Here is a 24,795-nt window from a genome sequence, read left to right as displayed (position 1 = left end):
GTTCGTTCCCTTGCCCTTGCCCACTGAGCATTCCTGTATTGAACTGCACTGGGGCTGGACTTTCTCCATGAATCATCAAACCTGGACACGATTCTACAATGGTTGCAAACGCTGAAGAAAATGACAGAACATATTAGATTCAACTTTGACTTGTACTTTGTGCTACCAAAACCTATTAAAGCAAGCTATTGCACAAAATAAAACAAACCATCTAATTTCTGTTGAGAAAGCAATGTCATGTGTATAAGCACAGACAGCAATATCATTAGTATGATACTTTCCACATTATCAAACTTCACAAGTTCAGCAACAGCAAAGTTCTAATCAATAATTCAAGTTTACTTCTTTAAAAAAAATAAAACCATGCTTTTCAGATTCCTCTGAACATCTGCGAGGTACCTGCCCACACGTGCATGCAAATAAGGCAGCTTTCAATCAAAATTCTGTGCACCAGAAAAGCTGTGCACCACAGCTTTATCCCCAACTCCACTTTCATCCTGACAGTCTGTCTGATTTTGGAAGAGATCACAGGCAGAAAGTGATGTTCTACTGATGTTGCACTGTGGGTGGAATTTATCAGCTTCCAAACAACGTGGACAATGGTGAGTCACTTGAGAAAAATAAGTCAGATTCTCCAGCCAAGGCTTAAGCAGTTTAGATAAGAATCTAAATCAGTTCTGAAGAAAGATCACTGGACTCAAAACATTAATTCTCCTTTCTTTCCACAGATGCTGCCAGACCTGCTGAGTTTTTCCCAGCAATTTCTGTTTTTGTAGATGAGAACCTTGTTAGTTATCAGTAAGAGATCTATATACATTCATTAATATCTCATTATTACATTACCCCACCTCACCCAAATGCATTTGCTATTTTTTACAGGCAGTGGAGTGAAACTAGGTGGTGACAATCCCTGACGTAAAAAGATCTGAGGGGGTACCTGATGGCTATAGCTCACGAGTAAGTTCTTCAGTATTCAGCTTGGCCAGCCATTCCCAATATCTCAGGGTATGCTTCGTGAGCAGCAACCGCCTGCCCCCCGCCCCCCCCCCCCGTCCATGGAGGTTGGCATCAGACAAGCACCAGCCTCACCACATTATCATGGCACACCTCCAACTCACACAGGATACAGTTCACCACTTTCAGACTACATATTGAGCATCCTGACACCTTACAGTGCAAAACTGCTGCAGGCTGCTTTCTGTACAGGGACAGGCACCAGCTCATGCATCAGAACAGGGTCCACCTGAGAACTCTTCGCGCTCATTCGTTTTGGGTGCTCTACTAAGCCTTGACTTTTCTCTCACTGCATTGCTGCCTCAATCAGAACATACAACACTGCTGAGAAAAAATACTTGAGAAACTGAGCAGATCTGACAGTATCAGTAGAGGGAAAAACAGAGTTAATGTTTCAAGTCCAGTGACCCTACATCAGAAAGGCCTGTTGTGCTGAACCACAAGTAATGGCAGTTGGGTCAAAACATTGGAATTCTCTCCAATGGCATTATGGGTCAACATACAGCACGTGAACTGCAGTGGTTCAAGATACCTGCTCACCCCCACCATCACAAGGGCAACTAGGGATAGGCAATAAATGCTGTTCTGGTCAGCAACATGCATGACCTATCCAGTGAATATACGAAAAAAAGGTCTCAGCAGAAAGCCTCTTGTGATATGGAGGAGATACAGGAGGCTCAAAGACCATCATCCTTGGTGTCATTTCCTACACCGAAAATGTGTTGCTGGAAAAGCGCAGCAGGTCAGGCAGCATCCAAGGAGCAGGAGATTCGACGTTTCGGGCATAAGCCCTTCTTCAGGAATCCTGAAGAAGGGCTTATGCCCAAAACGTCGAATCTCCTGCTCCTTGGATGCTGCCTGACCTGCTGCGCTTTTCCAGCAACACATTTTCAGCTCTGATCTCCAGCATCTGCAGACCTCACTTTCTCCTGTCATTTCCTACAGGAGAGTGAGACGCAATGTGGGATGTCTCAGGCCACTATCACAGAACAGTGCCATTGCTGGGGTACGGTTTGGAATTTGAAGGGGCGGGTGGTCATTCTGTTCTGGCGGCTGTCAAGATGACAGCTGCATTTGATTTTTATGCACCTGGCAGCATCCAAGGATCCACTGGGAAACTGTGGGTGATGTCCAAATGCTCACCCACGAAAGTATTGCCCTGCAACTTGTGACAGATCACAGGGTCAGTGCTGCAGGCTGGAAAGTAGGCTTTACCAATATAGTTGGCTGCCCCAGGTTCAGGGTGTGACACATTATGAGTGCAACATATCATAACATTTGAGTTAATGGATAGAATAGGGTTCCATCAATGTACCTGTCCTCTGTGATCATCACTACCATGTATTTGAGGTCTGTGCCATGGATGCTGCCATGCTGCTGAATTCCTTGAGAACTCTCAGGTTCCTGCTTCATTCCAAAGGCTAGGTGCCTTACCAGGATGGTGACTGGGAATAAGGACTTTGCCCTGCATCTCCAGACTCCTCAACACAACTCCCTGATTGAGGCTGAACGTCGACAAATTCTAATTAATTATTCCATCAGAGCCATGCTGGATCAGATGGCTGGCCTTCTGAAGATGCAGCTCCAATGCTCGAACTGGTCTTTTGGGGAAGGCGGGGGGACAGACCCGGCAGTACCCTGTCAGACAGCGGGTGCTGTCTAATTGTTGCATGCCCCTCATGGCTGCAGCAACAAAGACACATGCTGAGGAGTTCAAAACTGGGTAACAGCCTTCAGAGCAGGAAGACAGGAACATTGAGCAGGAGGAACCGGACTTTCACCATGAAACAGCAGTGCAGTGTCTCAAACAAGAAGCACTTAACTGACACTCCTTTCAAACGATGTGAACTGGGTGAAGTCAGCACTGATTGATTGTAAATTTGTTGTTGCTCAAAATACAAGCATGTACCCATAAATAAATGCAGCATTTGTTTGTTCCTTGTGCACTTTTCATGCTGTTTAATAAAAAAATTAAGAATTGTTTGAGAGCTTTACAACATGTGATGCTCCCACATTCAACAATGACAAAATGTTATGCTGCAATGGGTCTTAGGGGAAAATATGTAGCACCAACTCTCTGTAGTTTCACTACTGTGCCTATATATTTACAAAGTTTTAATTTGATTTATTAATTTATAGGTGACGTGGGTGTCACCAGCTGGGCCAGTATTTATTGTCCATCTCTAATTTATCAGAAGGCAGTTGAGAGTCAACTGTGGGTTTGGAGTCACATGTAGACCAGACCAGGTAAAGATGCCAGTTTCCTTCACTAAAGGACATTTCCAACAATCAACAGTGGTCACATTGGACAATAATAAAAGTGTTTTTTATTGAATTCAAATTCCAGCAACTGCCAGTGCAGGATTCAAACCAATGTCCTGGAACGTTGCCTGGGTCTCTGGATTAATAGTTTAGCGATAATACCACTTACCAATCACTCTCCCTTATTCTACTTATATTGGTGTCTTGCCAATGCTACGTCAAAAGCTGTTCTTTCTCATTCCCATTAATCCTATGTGAAGGGCTGGCAGTATTTGACCTGGTGCACAGCTGGGCTGGAAAACTCAGCTTCCACTGTCAGTGGAGACAAGGCAGCCCAAGTATGACCCCCTCGGGGCATGGTGCAGATGAACATTGACTGAGATAACTCGCTACTGCTCATGGACAGAAACCATGCCTGTTTGTAAAAGGGGGCATGGTTTGTTTCCTCTTGCAGTTCTACACCAAAGAATTTTGAATTTGAATTTGCTTTACTGTCAAATATATTCACATGAGTACAATGCAAAGTTTACAAGTCGCCACTTATGGAGCCATTGCAGGTACATGGGCACCTGGGTACAGATTCTTGAGCACAGTCTGAGGAAAAATAAATTAGAAAAAACGTAAAGAAATAAAAAAGTCCAGCATTACAGAAATTCAAAAGTACAAAAGCATAGCAACAACTTAGAAAAATAAAGAAATAAAGCGTTTGGAATAACAGTGAATGCAGTAGGCTCTGCATTTTGAAAGGAGCTCAGATCAGAATCACTATGTTCTGAAAATTACTCCTAAACCTCTCCATCTCTCTCTACCTCCCCTCCAAGAATCTCCTTATTCTTTGATTAACCTCCAACTAAAATTTTGATCATCTGTCTTAATACCTTCTGATATTACTTGGTGTCGAACTACACTTGATAACGTTCCCATGAAGTTAATCAACAGGTGGTTCAGTCTCCTCAAAGGCAATATGTTAAACAAGTTGTTGTTAAATATTCTAACATTTTAAGTAATATTTAGTTTACAAAGACTGACACATACATACTCTGAAAATAATCCAAGTCAGTGCTTCATTATCCAGGTCTTTCATAACACAATTCAACACATCATTAGGTATTCATTTCAGTAGTAAATTCCTATAATTTAGCATTATTAATCACTTTGGAGGAAGAATTAAAAAAAGCAGAGTATTGTTTAAATGGAGAATGACTGCGGAGTTCTGAGGTGCAGAGTAATCTAGCGGTTCTCGTGCCAGAGTCACAGGATATCAGTTTGCAGGTACAACAGGTGATTACAAAGGCTTTAAAGAAAGCTATCCTTTATTAAATTTATTTATTGAGCATAAAGGCAAGACTATTATGCTAGAGAGTTTTGTTTTAAATGCTCGTTAAACAGACTTTCTAGAACAGTGACTTAATTCAGTGTCTAGCAGACAATAGGGAACTCCTGGGGTGATAATGGAAGCTTGGTCATAACTCTGATAGTTTACAACGCATAGTGTAAACACAGAGTGCCTTTCGCGTGTTCATGGTTCAGGATAATCAAGGATTGATATTAATTTAGGAAATGCAGAGATTAAGGAATTCTGGGCTCTTCAGAGGAGACCTCATTGGGGAAGAAGAATATAATTTCTCTCCTAAAAAGGGATTACAGAATTATTGAGGGAAAGCACGTTTACCTCAGGAGAGAGGATTAGTGTGCACTTCCTCTAGACCAGGAGTTCTAAAGAAGAGTCACTGGACCCGAAACATTGAGTCTGCTTTCACATCACAGATGCTGAGAGACCTGTTGAATTTCTCCAGTTATTTATGTTTCTGTTCTTGATCAGGGGTGTCTGGTTGCAAATCTGCAGTTTGTTAACTAGCTGTGAAATTCTAAACACTCAGTTTTGTGAGTATTCATAGAGTTATAGATAGAGTCATAGAGATGTTGAACATGGAAACAGACCCTCCGGTCCAACCCATCCATGCTGACCAGATATCCCAACCCAATCTAGTCCCACCTGCCAGCACCCGGCCCATATCCCTCCAAACCCTTCCTATTCATATACCCATCCAAATGCCTCTTAAATGTTGTAATTGTATCAGCCTCCACCACATCCTCTGGCAGTTCATTCCATACACGTACCACCCTCTGCGTGAAAAAGTTGCCCGTTGGGTCTCTTTTATATGTTTCCCCTCTCACCCTAAACCTATGCCCTCTCATTCTGGACTCCCCGACCCCAGGGAAAAGACTTTGTCTATTTATCCTATCCATGCTCTTCATAATTTTGCAAACCTCTATAAGGTCACCCCTCAGCCTCCGATGCTCCAGGGAAAACAGCCCCAGCCTGTTCAGCCTCTCCCTGTAGCTCAGATCCTCCAACCCTGGCAACATTCTTGTAAATCTTTTCTGAACCCTTTCAAGTTTCACAACATCTTTCTAATAGGAAGGAGACCAGAATTGCACACAATATTCCAACAGTGGTCTGACCAATGTCCTGTACAGCTACAACATGACCTTCCAATTCCTGTACTCAGTAATCTGACCAATAAAGGAAAGCATACCAAACGCCTTCTTCACTAACCTATCTACCTGCAACTCCACTTTCAGGGAGCTATGAATCTGTACTCCAAGGTCTCTTTGCTCAGCAACATTCCCTAGGACCTTACCATTAGGTGTATAAGTCCTGCTAAGATTTGCTTTCCCAGCACCTCGTATTTATCTGAATTAAACTTCATCTGCCACTTCTCAGTCCATTGGCCCATCTGGTCAAGATCCTGTTGTAATCTGAGGTAACCCTCTTCGCTGTTCACTACACCTCCAATTTTTGTGTCATCTGCAAACTTACTAACTGTACCTCTTATGCTCACATCCAAATCATTTATGTAAACGACAAAAAGTAGAGGGCCCAGCACCGATCCTTGTGGCACTCCATGTAGAAAGACTTCACAGTTGAAAGAAGAACGTTGGGAAGAATCAGTTTTAGGAGTGAAATGGGAAGACACTTCTCCTCAGAGGATTGTATGACTCAGGTGTGGTGGAGATGCGGTCACTGAATATGTTTAAGATGGAGGTAGATGGAGTCTTGGTAGGTAAGAAATCAAAAAGTAATTGGGGTAGAAAGGAATGTGGAACTCCCAAGCCAAAACAGGCCAGATGTCATTTTCTTGGATGGTGAAAGAGGTTGTAGGACTGAATGGCCTACTTCTGATCCTAATTCACATGTTCACCAATCAATCACTCTCTCCTTCTCTAATGTTATTTTAACATTCGAGAACTTATAATCTACTTGCATTGGTAAAATGTAAGGAATAATTACAGACCATCTCTCTTTATCAGCTGAATAATGGAGCTAATAATCTTTGCAATCTCTAACCAAGATAGATATTTCAGGCAAATGTTCAAAAAGCCTTTTTATTATCCATTCTATATTTGATAAGTTGGATTGGAATGAGCAAGAATCCAAGTCTTTGTTTTTTTCTCCCCCCTATGAATGAGGTGACCATAGCAATTTATTTCATTCAGGCAGAAATCCAATTAGCTTAAAATCATAATTAGACTTGAACTGCGATAACCACTACCAACAGGTGTTGATAAATTCTGCCTCATAAATGACTCCTGAGCAAAGGAAGAATAAGGATACAGCACAGCTAAAACCACTAAGAAATAGGTTGTGAAATGGATAGAAACAGCAAATGACTGAGCTAACAAGAAATAATAAGGCTTCGGAATCATTTTCAAAAGCACTGTGCCAATCAATAAGTGACGCACAATACAAATAACAAGATGCAAATTAAATCAGTGGACTTCTGAATTTTACATCACTGTAAATAACGTTCTCTCAACCAAATGGGTAATACAGCAGGTTCATTTATAGTCCTTTAAAGTGGGATGCAGTTCTTCCTCTCTCCTCTGTCTGTCAGGGGGCCAACATTGACTAAGTATAAGCAATCCTAAATTAAATCCCTGTATACATGGCACACAGCCCAAAATACTCAAAATTCAGCAAACTGACAATTAAGGAGTCATAGGAACAGCTGCTTTGGGAAATTGGGAAAATAAATCAAAATGAATGATTGGATTACTGGATTGGGTTGAAAAATATAAAATAGTAGAACTCAATGCAATACGCTTCCAATCTACATGTATATTACTGCTGATTCCACAGAGGTCCTACTTAACTCTCTGAGACCAGCATGCATACCACACTCCATATCACTGATCAAATCATGACTTATGAACGGTACACCCAGTGTTAACCACATATGGACAATTCTTATCATGGACTGTGGCAAATGACCACTGTAAAGGAGTAATTTCAGTACATGTAAAATTTTGACATGGTTAAGCTTCATGTGTTTCTCCTTAAAACTTGGATAACCAAATAACTCTCCCTTATCTGATCAGTTGTTCTTCTCCATGTGTTATTAAAATATCTGAAACATTTTGTTCTATACAGCATTTGAATCGCATACCTAGCTTTATCATTATCTTTACCTAGCTCTACTAAAAGGAGCATTCACCAGAGGTCTATTCACAAATCTGGGGTCAATCAATTTGAAAGGTGGAAAATTTTACCAAACGTTGAATTTGGAAGCAATTTAAGTATGATTCTTTGAGCCTGGGCTTGCAACTGGTAGTTGGCATCCAGGAACCCACCTTGTGGTGCCTCTCTGACATTTTTTCAACATTTTTTGAAAATACAGGAAACAAAATTGATCTCAGTGTTCTAAATGAGAGCAGTTATCCAGTTCCAGAATGAGTCCACTGCAGCGTATTAACGGTTTGGGTAAAAGGTGACTACAAGCATTACGGTTGCGCTTAGATACGCAAGGTCATCTCTTCACGTTTGGTCGAATGTTTGAGAGAGTTTGGAATGAAATCTCCATTGCTTTTCCTGATATCAGCATTTTTCTTTTAACTCTCCAAGGAGTTAACATGGAAATCCATTCCATAGTCTTGGGGGAAATCATAGACCAATGAGTTTACCTTATGGACAAAGGTATGGATACCCTTATTAAAGATAAGATTATGAAGCATCTGCATAGAAATGACATCATGAATTCTCATTATGATGTGTTGATGAAGGGAAGAGTTTACTAATCTAATTTACAGATTTATCAGAGGATGACAAATGTTTAGTAGGCGTAAGGTAGTGGCTGGGTGCATCTGTATTTCAATGTGGCATTTTAACTCTTCTGGAATCTGGTATTGAAAAATGAAACAGAACATTGTAACCAGTTGAAAAATGTCAGAGTGAGTAGATAAAAAGGGGGCTAGTGTCACCTTATGTGAGAAAGTTATCAATGCAGATAACAAGCATCTACATTATAAATCTTCTTTCTCTTGGCATCTGAATGGATTCTTAGGAGCTCTAAATGACAAGAACAATGACCACGTTTGCAGATAACACAAACCAGATGGCAGTGGTAAAGCTGAATGACTACGGGAGATTTTGAATATACTTGAGAGATAGGCAAAAGGAATGGCAGATGAAGCTCGATGAATAAGTTAAAATGATGGTTAGACGGAGTCCAGGCTTATTCTTTTACAGTCAGAATTTTATTTGTAGTTCACACACCACAAACCCCAACATGACTGATTACTTGTTCCATGTTAATGTAAGTACTTAGCCAGTTATCCTTAATTAATGTGTAACAATCACCTACTCCCTAATTTCTGGCATCCTTGCCAGAATCTACAAGATGATAACAGAGGGATCTTCAATCCATCCAGCCACTGTAGTCAAGTATCAATTAATTCTTTCATTGGATTCTCAAACATTTTTTCTCAAATGTGTGTGTGTGTGTGTGTGTGTGTGTGTGTTTGTGTGTATATATATATACACACACATTTAAATTAATAAAACAGTTTCGACTCTTGCCTGAGAAATTCATTGAGCCCTCGCTTACTATAATTTTTTTTCTTCATTTACTTTTGAATTTACATCCCTTCAGGTGCAGGTCATGCCCTCTGTTCTACTGTTTCTGTCACTGTGAAACAGGTTGTCTTGTTCTTCATTATCCAAATCCTTTAGATCCTAACAACAGCAATCATACACCCTCTCCACTTTTATTTCTCCAGTGAGAACATCAGATTATTAAAATAATTGCTCATCCAAACCCAATTTCATCCCCTCAAATGTTCTGATTACTCTCTTCTGTAACCTTTCATTAGCTGAAATATCCTCTTGTCCTTAGAATACAGTTAGTGCACAATTCTGGTCACTAAGTGCAGTCAAACAAATTATACATTAAGTTACAGAAATGCCTTACCAATTCGAATGCTACAATCCTCTAACATCTCTCTCAATAGGTATTGATTCAGTTCATTTTGAAACATATCAACTGATCCTGAATTAAATATACTTTCTGTTAAAATGCAGAATGTATACAACAAACTATGAAAAAATAATAGATTGATGTTTACAAATTTTGTTATCTTACTGATAGTTTTAATTATTAAAATTCATTCACAGGAGCTGGACATCACTGTCCAGGCCAGCGTTTATTGCCCATCCCTAATTGCCCAGAGGGCAGTTCAGAGTCAACCACATTGCTGTTGGGTCTAGGGTCACATGTAGACCATATGGCAGTTTCCTTCCCAGAAGGACATCAGTGAATCTGATGAGCTTTTCATGACAATTAACAACAGTTTCATGGTCATCATTTTTTATTGGATTCAAATTCTACCATCTATTATGGTGACATTTGAACCTAGGTCCCCAGAACATTACCTGGGGTTTCTGGATTAACCGTCTCATAGTAATATCACTAATGGCTACTGCCTTATGATAAAGCTCAATTCTTGGGGTGGCTACATGCAGCTACTTTTACAGTCCCCAGTTGATGGAGTCCTCTTCAATTAACATTGTTCCCGTCCTAAAAGATACATGGAAACACTGAAGACAGGAGCAATGTGATCATGGCTGATCATTGAGCTTAATACCTAAATCCCATTCTCCCCTCTTTTCCTTTGATCCCTTTAACTACAAGAACTGTATCTACCTCCTTCTTCAAAACACAATGCTTTGGCCTCAACCACTTTCATGCGAGTGAATTCCACGGGCTCCCCACTACCTGGATGAAAAAAATTTTTCTTTGTCTCAACCTAAAAGATTTATTCTTAAATTATGACCCCTGTTTCTGAACTCTTCCACCATTAGGAACATCCTGCACCTACCCTGTCTACCCTTGTTCAACTGTATAGGTTACTATGAGATCCCCCCTCATTCTTCTAAACTCCAGTGAATGCAATCCTAACCGACTCAATCTCTCATCACACATCAGATCACTATCCCAGGGATAAATATGGTTAATCTTCACTGTATTCCCTCTCTACAAGAACATTGTTCCTCAGATAAGGAAACTAAAATTGCACTCAATACTCCAGGTGTAATCTCACCAATGCTCTGTACAGCTGCAGCAAGACATCCTTGTTCCTGTACCCAAACCCTCTCACTGTGAAGGCCAATGTACAGTTTGCCTTCTTTACCGCCTGCTCCACCTGCACGCTTACTTTCAGTGACTAGTGTACAAAGACACACGGGTCCCAGTGAACTTGCCCCCCTCTCAATTTACAGCCATCCAACTAATAATCTGCCTTCCTATTTTTGCTACCAAAGTTATGATACTGCATCTGGACAAGTAACACTGCAATATCGCTGCATCCTCCTCACAGCTCACCCTGCCATGAAGGTTTGTGTCATCTGCAGATTGATATATTTTATTTATTTCCCTCATTTCAAACATTAAAATATATAGTGAATTGCTAGGGTCCTTGTACCAATGCTGATCCAGCCATTCAGAAAAAGACTCCTTTATTCCTACTCTTTGTTTCTGTCTGCTAACTAACTTTATATCTATCTCAATACACTATTCCCAATCCCATGCATTTAATTGTACTTATTGGTCTCTCTCTCTACCATCCTTTGTAATTAGTGGGTTTACATTAACTGTTGTTTAGATCAGAGTGGAGCTGGAAAAGCACAGCAGGTCAGGCAGCATCTGAGGAGCAGGAAAATCGACATTTCGGGCAAAAGCCAGGGCTTTTGCCTGAAACATTGATTTTCCTGCTCCTCGGATGCTGCCTGACCTGCTATGCTTTTCCATCATCACTCTGATCTAAACTCTGGTTTCCAGCATCTGCAGTCCTCACTTTTGCTGATTTACATTAACTGCCCTCCAAAGTGTAGGAACTGTTCCAGAGTCTGAAAGGTTTTATATGATGATCACCAATGCATCCACTATTTTGAGGGTCAATACCTTAAATCATCTGCAATGTGGATTATCAGAGTCTGGGGATTTATCAGACATCAATTTCCCCAACATCATTTCTGTACTAATACAGTTCCTCTCTCTTACTAAACCCTGTGCTTCCCACCATTCCTGGTACGTTAGCAATTATAATGCCCTCAAAGGATAATTATATGTTGCAGGAAAGTATCATATCTAGGAAAAAAATAATTACCACCTGACTTTGAAATGAAGCTCTGCTTATTAACTGAAGACTCTTAATGGAATCAATCATTTGTCAGACAAACGTGTTTTGTACTCCCATCATTCCAACAAAAAAGAATGAATAGGCTAGAGGTGCAAATAAATTCCTCAAGTATAACTTTGATACGATGTACATTAGCTGGAATGTACTGGTTGAAGAATTTGCTACATTTTAAACTGGACATGTTGACATGGCTATAGGTTATAGATGTCACAGCTCCACAGAAAGCTGTAGGGGGAAAGGGAAAATTACTCCAGAAAGTATAAAGAAAAAGTATAACATAGCAAAGATGAGTGGGAAAACGGAGGACTGGGAAGCTTTTAAAGAACAACAGAGGATAACCAAGAAGGAAATATGCAGAGAAAAAAATGAGGTACGAAGGTAAACTGGCCAAAAATATAAAGGAGGATAGTAAAAGCTTTTTTAGGTATGTGAAAAGGAAAAAAATGGTTAAGGCTAAAATTGGGCCCTTGAAGTCAGAAACAGGGGATATATTACAGGTAACAAAGAAATAGCAGAAGAGTTGAATTGGTACTTCAGATCTGTGTTCACTGGGGAAGACACAAACAATGGCTGAAGGACCTGAACTGAAGGGAATTTATATTTGCCAGGAATTGGTGTTGGAGTGACTCTTAGGTCTGAAGGTTGATAAATCCCCAGGGCCTGATGGTCTGCATCCCAGGGTACTGAAGGAGGTGGCTCTAGAACTCGTGGATGCGTTGGTGATTATTTTCCAGAGTTCGATAGATTCAGGATCAGTTCCTGCGTATTGGAGGGTGGCTAATGTTGTACCACTTTTTAAGAAAGGAGCGAGAGAGAAAGCAGGAAATTATAGACCAGTTAGTTTGACCTCAGTGGTGGGAAAGATGCTGGAGTCAATTATAAAGGATGAAATTACGACACATCTGAATAGTAGTAACAGGATAGGTCAGAGTCACCATGGATTTATGAAGGGGAAATAATGCTTAACTAATATTCAGGAATGTTTTGAGGATGTAACTCTGAAGCTGGACAAGGGAGATCCAGTGGATGTAGTGTACCTGGACTTTCAGAAAGCCTTTGATAAAGTCCCACATAGGAGATTAGTGAGCAAAATTAGGGTGCATGGAATTGGGGGCAAAGTACTGACTTGGATTGAAAATTGGTTGGCTGACAGGAAACAAAGAGTAGTGATAAACAGCCCCCTTTCGGAATGGCAGGCAGTGACCAGTGGGGTACCGCAGGGATCAGTGCTGGGACCGCAGCTTTTTACAATATATATTAAATATATAGAAGATGGTATTAATAGTAACATTAGCAAATTTGCTGATGATACAAAGCTGGGTGGCAGGGTGAAATGAGGAGGATGTTAGGAGATTACAGGGTGACTTGGACAGGTTAGGTGAGTGGACAGATGCATGGCAGATGCAGTTTAATGTGGATAAATGTATGGTTATCCACTTTGGTGGCAAGAACAGGAAGGCTACCTAAATGGAGTCAAGTTAGGTAAAGGGGCAGTACAGAGAGATCTGGGTGTTCTTGTACACCAGTCAATGAAGGTAAGCGTGCAGGTACAGCAGGTAGTGAAGAAAGCCAATAGCATGCTGGCCTTCATAACAACAGGAATTGAGTATAGAAGCAAAGAGGTTCTTCTGCAGCTTTACAGGGCCTTGGTGAGACCACACCTGGAGTACTGTGTGCAGTTCTGGTCTCCAAATTTGAGGAAAGACATTCTGGCTATTGAGGGAGTGCAGCGTAGGTTCACGAGGTCAATTTCCGGAATGGCGGGACTATCTTATGTTGAAAGATTGGAGCGACTGGGTTGTATTCCATTGAGTTTAGAAGACTGAGAGGGGATTTGATTGAAACATATAAGATTATTAAAGGATTGGACACTCTGGAGGCAGTAAACATGTTTCCACTGATGGGCGAGTCCCGAACCAGAGGACACAGCTTAAAAATACGGGGTAGACTATTTAGGACAGAGATGAGGAGAAACTTCTTCACCCAGAGAGTGGTGGGTGTGTGGAATGCTCTGCCCCAGAAGGCAGTGGAGGCCCAGTCTCTGGATTCGTTTAAGAAAGAGTTGGATAGAGCTCTCAAGGATAGTGGAATCAAGGGTTATGGAGATAAGGCAGGAACAGGATACTGATTGAGGATGATTAGCCATGATCATATTGAATGGCGGTACAGGCTCGAAGGGCAGAATGGCCTACTCCTGCACCTATTGTCTATTGTCTAAAGACCTTCAGTAGAAATGTAATCAATTTAGGTTCCTTCCCATGCATATTTTATATTTTTAAAATCAAATTAGAATTATCTCCTATTCCCGATTATGTAACACTTGACAATCGAACACTTAAAATGCTTGTGTGCCAGATCTTGTATCCAGATATATAACACTGCAGCATGGTACAATACGTATCATTTCCAATTTAGTGGAGAACACATTTTAATTAAGATAAAGGAAACATTAATTTTGTACTTCCACTTGTTTTCCGAACACATTTCAGGTTTTTATTGGTACTCAGACAGACTACTTGAAACTAAGCAGAAACTAATAGATAATAAAGTAAAGAATATTAAGGGAAAATAAAAACATTTATGAAATGTTATGATTTAAAAGGTTGAATTAAAATGAAACACTGCTAGTAGAAAAGAAACTGTTAGAAGTCACCTGTAACTAACGGTGTAAGAACTAAAAACGAGGAGCAGGAGGAGGTCATTCAGCCCCTTGAACATACTACACTATTTCAGACAACCATGGCTGATCTCATCTCAGCCTCAACTTTACTTTCTTGCCCACTCTCTGTAACACTTCAACTGGTTACTAACTACAAATCTATCCATTTCCCTAAATTTACTCACTGTCCTTGCACTCGCTACTTGGGGCAGTGAATTCCACAGATTCACAGTCCTTTATGAGAAGTAATTTCTCCTCATCTTTGTTTTAAATTTGCTACCCCTTATCCTAAATTTAAGATATCCTGTTCTAGATTCCCCCAAAGGATACATCCTCTCTACATCAACTCGGTCAAACCTCTTTAGCATCTTATACACCTGAATTAGATCTCTTCACATTCTTCTAAAGTCCTGAGAATTAAGGCCTAAGCTAGTCAACCTGTTCAGAAGGAAAACCTGCCTTCTTTGGAATCAGCAAAGTCAGTCACCTCTGAACAGCCTCCAATGCAACTACATCCCTTCTCAAATAAGGCAACCCAAATTGTACACAATATTTCAGGTGCCATTTCATTGATGCTTTACACAGTTGCAGCAATATTCTCCTGCTTTCATATTCAATTCCTTTAGCAATAAATGCCCAAATTCCATTTGTCTTCCTTATTATCCGCTGTACTTGTATACTAATTTTCTGCTATTCATACATGAGGATACCCAGATCCCTTTGCACTTAAGCACTTGGAAGTTTTTCTTCATTTAGGTAATAAGTGCTCTTTCTCTTCCTACCTTTTTCACACTTATCCACGTTAAACCTCATTTGCCAAATTGTGGCCCATCCACCCAAGCTATCCATACCCATTTGTAAACTTATTATTTCACTGTAACTTGTTTGCCAACCTATTTCGGTATCACCTACAAATTTGGTTATTGTGCTTTCTATCCCAGCATTATATGAAAGACTGTTGTCTGCTAGCTGTAAGGATTTTTACATAAACTAATTTATTCTGTCATAGGTCAGATTCTAGTGTGTATCATCCCACAGCACACTAAGCAATCTCATTCTGGTCATTAACCTGAATGAAGCTGATCAGGTGCAGAAGAAGCAACAAGCCCCATGGGTAAGTGGCAAATATTGTCAGTGAGACCAGATCAAGTAGAGCTGTGGGAGGAGAGTTAAGACAAGAGGCAGGAGGGGACATAGTGCCAGGTACAAGCAAGGAGTGACAGGATGGATGTGAGAAAGGAAGTTGGGTATACCTAGAGTTGAGAGTGCATATTCTGTCCTCTTTCATAAATCTGCAAGCACAGTTAAGCACAGCACCAAATATCATCAGGATGATAAAATGTTAAGCCCGATGATGGACTATTCATACATTACACCTTAAAAAAGATTCAGGATGTAATGTTTCTGTAAACGCAGGCATTTAGCACCACATACCACACTATCAATATTTCATTTGTTCTAATATTACTTGCATGGCTCTCAGAAAATGTAAACTATCATAGGTGGAAGCGTAAGGGGAATATTGAGCCATTTATTTTAGAACTTGCAGTTCAAACAAAGAATTTCAAAATATTAAAAAGAGATAGAAAGGTAGACAGTGTGGTAGTCAGGATTCTCCCCTCCCCCAACTCTGCGAGGCTGGATGACTGATGCATTGGAAGATCAAACATTTTTGGTGGATTTGCTATTTTCACTTACTATCACATAATGTATTCCATTATATTAGCAACATACTGATGAAAGACAATGTTAAGTTTGGGTTTTGTCAACATGATCTTTAACAATAATCAGAGTGAACCCTTCTCATGAAGGCAGTTTGAGAAATTTGCCCGAATTGTTAGAAATTCCTGTTTTTTTTCTCTCAACTTTGAATGCATAATTGAATAAACTTGGTAGCAGAATAGTGGCCTTTATTTAGTAACACAATGCTTCCTGTTATGTGACCTACTCAAGCCATAGCTTCTTAACAACTGGACAGGCACATCAAGAAAGGAAGGAGTAGTTAGACTTGCACCGAAAAGGTGGATTTTTGTCAAATGAATCAAAGCAGCCAGGCAAAACTATAGGTCATTAAATCTATTACTTTTAAAAGGAGATATGTTTTTTTCACCATTCTCTCTCATACACATGCCAGTACTAGCACCCCTTAATGTTGGTAACTTTACCTGGAGTTGCTTTAACCCCAACATGCAGATGCAAGACAATGTGAAAATGGAGAATTAATGATAAACAAGATGATATGACTGACACAAGCAGTTGAAATGCTGAAAGATCTGGAGAAACTGGACTTACAGAAGTTCCTTTATTGACTGTTTGGGTGGTTTTGTCAGCATTTGAAAAAGCTGGTCCTTGTGTTTCAGAATTTCCTTTCTGGCAATTACATCTGGTGCTCTGTGTACAAAAAAAGATAGACTGAGTCAGTATGATCAGGTAATCATGGCAGTCACATGAAGTACTTTCAACTTACATGGATGCTTTTCTCTTCATTCAGCAAAGCCCACTGACGTGCATTAATCCCCGAAAACCACAACTTGAATATTTTTATTCTTGTGTTCAACTTCTCATGTTTCTTTATTTCAGTAATGATCTCCAGGCCTCGAACCCTCTAATAACTCTGTGTTCTTCCAACTCTGGTCTCTTGTCCATCTTCCACTGAACAATTGCTGTCTTTGTTTTCAAACATCTAGGTCCTAAATCCTAATATTCCTTGCCTAAACTCATTGCAATTTATATTTTTCTCTTCTCTTTCAAGTAGCTTTGGCCAAGTTTTTGCTCATCTGTCCACTGTCACCTACTATGGCTTATTGCCACATTTTCTCAAATGATGACCCACTGAAACACCTTTCTGCATTTAATTATGGTAAAAAAAAGATTTTATATCATTACTACAAAATCACAATACTGAAGGTGCTGGAAATCTGAAATAAAACCAGAAAACGGTGAAAATGCTCAGCACATTTTTTACAAAGAGAGAAAAGTGGTGACTCAGGTCTGTGACCTTCCAGCAGGACTCTGGGGAGAAAAGGAAAAGGTCATCAATCAAAAATATTAATGTGCATTCTCTCCACATGTTTAAACCACACACACACACCATGAACACTTCTCACTTTACCACTGCTTCATTTAACAATGACCTGAGTGCTCTTGTTCTTAATGTTCCAACCAGCAGGAACAGCTTATCCTGTACCTAGTGTGTCCGGACCATTCATTATTTTTAGTGTCCTTACAAAATCTTCTCTTATCCAGGGAAAGCGTCCTAATTTCTCCAATCTATGGGGTCTCCTGGAATCATTTGAGTGAATCGTTTCCGCAGTCCCTCTCATCCTCTCATGTCCTTTAGAAAATCTGGTGCCAGAACTGGATCCAATACACCAGTTGAGGCTGCTACCAGTATATCAAAGAAGTTTAACAAAATCTCCTTGTTTTGTGTGCCCCATGGCACTAAAAATAAAAACCGTGGATACTCTGATAGTTTATTAACCACTCTCTCAGCTTGTCGTGGGTTATGCACACATATAGTCATGTCCACCTACTCATACAGTCCCTTTAGAATTGTACACTTCATCTTATTTTGTCTCTCTGTGTTGTTTCTATCAAAATGAATTTTCGGGGTCAGTTAGCTCAGTTGGCTGGATAGCTGGTTTGCGATGCAGAGTATGCCAACAGTGCAGCTGAGGTTACCATGAAGGTCACACCTTCTCAACCTCACCTGAGGCGTAGTGACCCTGAGGCTAAACCATTGTCAATTGTCTCAATAAGAGATCACCCCTATGACCCTTCAGGACAATGACAACTTTACTTATACTTACCAAAATGAATTGCCTAATACTTCTCCAAAATGAACTTAACCTGACAATTGTAAGCCCATACTAACAATTTGTTAATAGACTGCTTAAATTCGACACACTGTTCCTCATAGCTCACAATGTTTCCAAGTTTCACATCATCCGCAAATTTTGAAATGTTGCCTGATCTGCTGAGTATTTTCTGTTTTTGTTGTGTATAGGTACTGCTGTTTCTGATCAGTGATGTTCCTCACTACAGTTTATTAAAAGATGTGATGACTGGGAATGAGGTACACAGTGTGCATTTGAATCAGATAATTTGATAACACCTTGAGCTGCTTGTTATATCTATTCGTGTAACAGCAGTTACTGCAATTCAAAAGAATTAATCGAGACATTTCTGAGTGTTGTGACAACGAACTATATAAATACAATATATTCTTACCACACTCAATAACAACATCAAATGATGCATCATAACATGCTGCAGCTTTATATACTTGCGGTTCACTATTGTCTAAAGAAACAATAGAAAATCCAAACTTTCCATCTCAATTGTGCTCTTCAGAGTCTGTTTTATGAATAATGCAGTAACAAAAATCTATATTTTGGCAAACAGTAAGTAAATATTAGTGCAAACTTATTTAATTATATATTCATTAATGAAGCACTTATTGGCGATAGATTCATATTCTGGAGATGTCACACCATGCTGTACTTCCTGAGGCAAAGCAATTTCTTGCAGTAATGAGTTTCTGTCCTTATCACAATGTCCTTATTCTAATCAGGAACAGATGGAGTGTACACTAGTCAAAGAATGTAGACAAATGCGTTCTTTCAGCAGCTGCTGGATGGCTCCATTTATAGTCTCCTGGTCAGTGACAGATTCCCCAGCTTCCAGCTAGCAGAGTGAAGTTGGGGGTAATTAAAGTGAAGGACTGCATGATTCATAATTACTCCACCACAGATATGATGCAGATATTTAATGGAATATAACATTTCCCCAAGTAATCTGTAATGAAATAATTTAACAATAAAATGGCATGAAAGGCAACTAAAACTATTGAAACACTGGGCCACGTTAGGGTTGCAAATCGGATTACGGAGCCAATATTTCAAACGCAATAGCCACAGCATAAATTTCTATCCTTTTGTGGCTTCAGATGCTGAACTTGAGAACTGGAGAAGCAAGTAAGGCAAAGCCAATTATGAGCCGGATAGAAATAATAACACAGAAGGTAACCATCGACTCACCAAGTCTGTGTTAACAATAGAAGCAAGATTTGAAAAATTTTAGCACTTCAAGGGAGACTAGTTTTTCAAGTGCATTTCCTTTTCTATGCCTCTACCTTTATTCTACGTTTCCCTTTCAGATCACATACCCTTTTAAAAACATCATAGTCTCATTTCCCATTTTCTTATAAAACAGATTCCTGAAAAGTCTATGCCATTTAGATCCTATTCATTAATTAATTGATGGAACATAGAAATCACAGTCTGGATCAGCATTCATTGCCTGCCCCCAGTTGTTCTCGAGAAGGTGGTGGTGTGCTGTTTTCTTAAACCATATGCGGGAGGTAGACCCTCAATATCCTTAAAGAGAGAGTTCCAGGACTTTGACCCAGCGACAGTGAAAAAAACAACAATATACTTTTAAGTCAGGACAGAAACTTGTGGATAGTGGTATAAATGGGCAATCTTGTATTTTTAAACTATGATTCAGAGTATCTGGATTCTTCCATAACAGGAAAAACCCTTTCCACATTCACCACCTCAGAATTGTAAATGTTTCAATTAAGTCACTCTGATTCCTTTACACTTCACTCATGGCATCCTGCCCGCCTGTAAAAGGCCCAATTATTCCTACTCTCTGCTTCCTGTTAGCCAGCCAATCTTCTGACTATGTCAATATGATATTACCTACACCCTGAGCTTTTATTTTCCATAATAACCTCGGATATGACACCTTCTCAAATACCTTCATGAAATCTAAATACAAAACATCTACCTGTTCCCCTTTATCCACAGCACAAATTACTTCTTCAAATAACTACAATAAAGTACTTAAACATGATTTCCCTTTGACAAAACCATGTTGGTTCCCTGAATACTTTGAACTTATCCAAGTCCCTGGTGTACTGTCTTTAATAATAGCTTCCCATATTATCTTAATGATAAATATGAAATTAAAACTAATGCATCAATTATCTCACTTGTTAATTCTTTTAAGAACCTAGAATGATTAGGACCCAGGGGCTTGTCAAATCGCAGCTCCAACAACTTACTCCATGCTCCTTCCCTGCTAATTTTAACTTTCTTAAACTCCCTTCTCCCTTTCAATTCCTGATATTGCAGCTGTTTCCAGGATGCTACTTACATCTTCACGATGAAGACAGACGTAAAATGTTCGTTCAATTCATCTTCCATCTGTTTATCCTCTGTTACTAATTCCCCAGATGTATTTCCTATAGATCCAGCAATTACTTTGATAACTCTTTTCCTTTCAAAATATTGAATAAACGTTTCCTGTTTTTATATTTTTCTTTAACTAAATCATACACTTTAACTTTTCCCTCCTTATTAATTTACTGCTATTTTTTGCTTAATTTAAAATATTCTGTTCAATGGTCTGACCTGCCACCTATCTTTGCACAATTATCTCTTTTCTTTGAGTGTGATATTATCTTTGATTTTTTCTAAGTTAACACAACAATATGTCCATCCCATCTAGTTTTTTATTTGTTGGAATGGTCTGTTCTTCCTGAAATATTCCCGTAAATGTTTGCCAACTCATCTCTTTCAACCTATCCCTAAACTTAAATTGCCAGTTCACTTTTGCTGGCTCTGGTTTTATACCCTTGGTTAAACTCCAAATTGTAGTCTTGGATCCACCCTTCCCTCTCAAACGGTATTAAATATCAATCAGATTGCTGTTGCTGTTACCAGGAGCATGTTTGCTCTGAAGTCAGTGATTAATGCTATTTTGTGAGTCAAAACCACTAGTATAGACACTTGGCCTATCGCAGGTTAGTGCCACAACGGGCTAGTCTGAAAAACTGTCCTTCATCAGGAATTGTGGGCCGGGAGTTGAGAGATAAATGGGACGGGGGTGGGGCTGAGGCTGGGGAAGGTAGCTGGGAATGCAATAAGTAGATGAATGTGGGGGTGAATGTGAGAGGAGGGGGGAGTAAAAAGGTGGGAAGGAAGATGGACAGGTAGGACAGTTCAAGAGGGCAGTGCCGAGTTGGAGATTTGGATCTGGGATGAGGTGGGGGGAGGGGAAATGGGGAAGCTGGTGTAATCCATATTGATCCCGTGTGGTGGAGGGCCCCAAGGTGGAAGATGAGGATTTCTTCCTCCAGGCATCGGGTGACTAGAGTTTGGCAGTGGAGGAGGCCAAGGACTTGGTGGAGTGGGAGGGGGATCGAAGTGTTCAGCCACAGGGTGTTTAGTGCGTGTGTCCCAGAGATGTTCTCTGATGTGCTCTGCATGTTGACATCCTGTCTCCCCAATGTAGAGGAGACCACATCGAGAGCAACAGGTACATTGGATGATGTGTGGAAGTACAGGTAAATCTGTCAGATGTGAAAGGATCCTTTGAGGCCTTGGTGGGGCGGTGGGTGGTGGCGTTTATGTGTGGAGGTTCTTCACTTTTTGCTTCAGCAGTGGAAGTTGCCAGGAGTGGAGGGTGGGTTAGGGGGCGCATTGACTTAACAAGGGAGTCACGGAGGGAATGGTCTCTCCGGAATGCAGATAGGGGTGGGGAGGGAAATATATCCCTGGTGGTGGGGTCTGCTTATAGGTGGCAGAAGGGGTGGAGGATGATGCAATCTATCCGGAGATTGATGGGTGGGAGATGAGGACCGGGGAGAGTTCTGTCCTTGTTGTGATTGGAGGTGTGGGATTCAAGGGCTGAGGTGTGGGAAGTTGAGGAGATATGTTGGAGGGCATCATCGCCCACATGGGAAAATAAATTGTGGCCTTTGAAGAAGGAGCCATCTGGGATGTTCTATGGTGGAAGTGGTCCTCCTGGTAGCAGATGCGGCAGAGACGGAGGAATTGGGAATATGGGATAGCGTTATTACAGGAGGCAGGGTGGAAGGTGTAGCCCAGGTAGCTGTGGGAGTCATGGGTTTGTAGAAAATGTCTGCGTCAAGTTGATCACCAGAAATGGAGATGGCGAGGTCGAGAAAGGGGAGGGAGGTGTCCAAGATGGTCCAGGTGAACTTGAGTTGAAAATGTGTTGCTGGTTAAAGCACAGCAGGTTAGGCAGCATCCAAGGAACAGGAAATTCGACGTTTCGGGCCAGAGCCCTTCATCAGGAACTTGAGGCCAGGGTAGAAGATGCTCGTGAAGTTGATGAACTGTTCAATCTCCTCTTGGGAGCACGAGGTGATGCTGATTCGGTTATCAATATTGCAGAGGAAAAAGTGGGGGACTGCTGTAGAGTCCTAGAGTCATAGAGATGTACAGCACGGAAACAGACCCTTCAGTCCAACCCGTCCATGCCAACCAGATATCCCAACCCAATCTAGTCCCACCAGCCAGCACCCGGCCCATATCCCCCAAACCCTTCCTATTCATCTCCCCATCCAGTTGCCTTTTAAACGTTGTAATTGTACCAGCCTCCACCACATCCTCTGGCAGCTCATTCCATACACATACCACCCTCTGCACGCAAAAGTCGCCCCTTAAGTCTCTTTTATATCTTTCCCCTCTCACCCCAAACCTATGCCCTCTAGTTCTGGACTCCCTCACTCCTGGGAAGAGACTTTGCCTATTTACCCTATCCATGCCCCTCATGATTTTCTAAACCTCTACAAGGTCACCCCTCAGCCTCCAACGTTCCACGTACCTGACGAAGAAACGAGCATAGCTGGGGCCCGTGCAGGTGCCCATGGCTACCCCTTTGGTTTGGAGGAAGTGGGAGGATTGGAAGGAGAAATTGTTGAGGCTGAGGACCAGTTCAGCCAATCGAATGAGTGTGTCAGTGGACGGGTACTGGTTGCCATTTTTGGGTAGGAGGTAGCACTAGATGGTGCGGGGGGTTCCCAGACTATGAGGTTGGAGGCTGTTGGTGGGAGATCTCCTGAGGTGATGAGGTTGTGGATGATCTGGGAGATACTTGTTTGGTGATGGGAGGTGAGATTGCGGCCAAGGGGGCAGTAGGAGATGTCTGCAAGTTGGCACCTGGTTCTACCTCCTACCTCTATCTGCATTCCGGTGAGACCTTCCTTTCACAACTCCATTGTTAGGTCCATGATCCCCACCAATCCACCCTCCATTCCCAGCATCTTCCCCTGCCATTGCAAGAAGTGCAAAACCTGCGTACACACCTTCCCCCTCACCTCCGTCCAAAGCCCTAAAGGATCCTTCCACACCCGACAGATTTACTTGTACACCCACACACATCATCTACTGCGTCCGTTGGTCTCGGTGTGGTCTCCTCTACACTGGGGAGACAGGACAACTTGCAGAGCATTTCAGAGAACACATCTGGGACACATGCACCAAACAATCATGCTGCCCTGTGGCTGAACACTTTAACTCCCCCTCTCACTCCGCCAAGGACATGCAGGTCTTGGGCCTCCTCCACTGTCAAACTCTAGCTGCCTGGAGGAAGAACGCTCATCTTTCACCTTGGGACCCTCCAACCACATCGGATTAATGTGGATTTCACTAGTTTCCCCATTTCCTCTCCCCCCACCTTATCCCAGATCCAACCTTCCTACTCAGCACCGCCTTCTTGATCTGTTCTACCTGTCCATCTTCCTTCCCAACTATCCACTCCACCCACCTCTCCGACCTATCACCTTTACCCACACCTTCATCTACCTATCGCATTCCCATCTACCTTCCCCACAGCCCCACCCCCATTTATCTCTCAGCCCCCTTGGGCCATTCGCCTCATTCCTGATGAAGGGCTTATGCCTGAAATGTCGATTCTCCTGCTGCTCGGATGTTGCCTGACCTGCTGTGCTTTTCCAGCACCACCCTCTACAACTCTGATCTCCAGCATCTGCAGTCCTCATTTTCTCTAAGAAACTGTCCTAAAAACATTCAATGAATTTCTCATCTAGACCACATTTTCCCATCTGAATTTTCCTGTCTATGTGCAAGTTAAAATACCGCATTGTAATTGTTATTTCCTTCTGATGAGCTCCAATTATTTCTTCCTTGATACAGTGTCCTACCACGTTAGTATCATTAGAGGGGGCGTATACACACCTCCACAAATGATTTCTCACCTCTTTCATTTCTCATCTCTCCCAAGATTACTTCTACATCCTGTTTTCCTGGTTGAAGGTCATCCTTCTCTATTGTACTAATATCATCTTTAGTTAACAGAGCCACTCCTCTCCCCTTTCCTCGCTTCTTGTCCTTCCTAAACATCACGTATCCCTCATTATTCAGATCTTGGACTCAGTAATTGTGCAGCCACGTCTCAGTTATAGCCACAAGATCATACTGATTTATCCCAATCTGTCCTACTTGTTCATCTCTTTTGTTTTGAATATGTATTCAAAAAGTGCCTTAAATTTTGTCCTTTTATTATTTTTGTAACCTCTGGACTTATCTGTTGAGTTGTTCTTAGAT

At 41.2% G+C, this 24,795-nt stretch overlaps 1 protein-coding gene across 2 annotated transcripts in view; it reads right to left on the bottom strand.

The window, feature by feature from the left end:
• LOC132834988 (serine-rich coiled-coil domain-containing protein 2-like) overlaps positions 1 to 24,795 on the bottom strand; it is a 636,764-nt gene that overhangs the window by 76,432 nt on the left and 535,537 nt on the right. For both annotated transcript variants that reach the window (XM_060854168.1, XM_060854169.1), the window contains exon 10: positions 16,706 to 16,804. In XM_060854168.1, the coding sequence (XP_060710151.1) occupies positions 16,706 to 16,804 (99 nt within the window). The remainder of the gene's footprint in view (positions 1 to 16,705; positions 16,805 to 24,795) is intronic.

The sequence above is a fragment of the Hemiscyllium ocellatum genome, chromosome 43 (genome assembly GCF_020745735.1).
Source record: "Hemiscyllium ocellatum isolate sHemOce1 chromosome 43, sHemOce1.pat.X.cur, whole genome shotgun sequence".
Taxonomy (NCBI): Eukaryota; Metazoa; Chordata; class Chondrichthyes; order Orectolobiformes; family Hemiscylliidae; genus Hemiscyllium; species Hemiscyllium ocellatum.
Note: the sequence above shows the minus strand (reverse complement) of the source record. Positions and strands in the feature narration are given on the sequence as shown.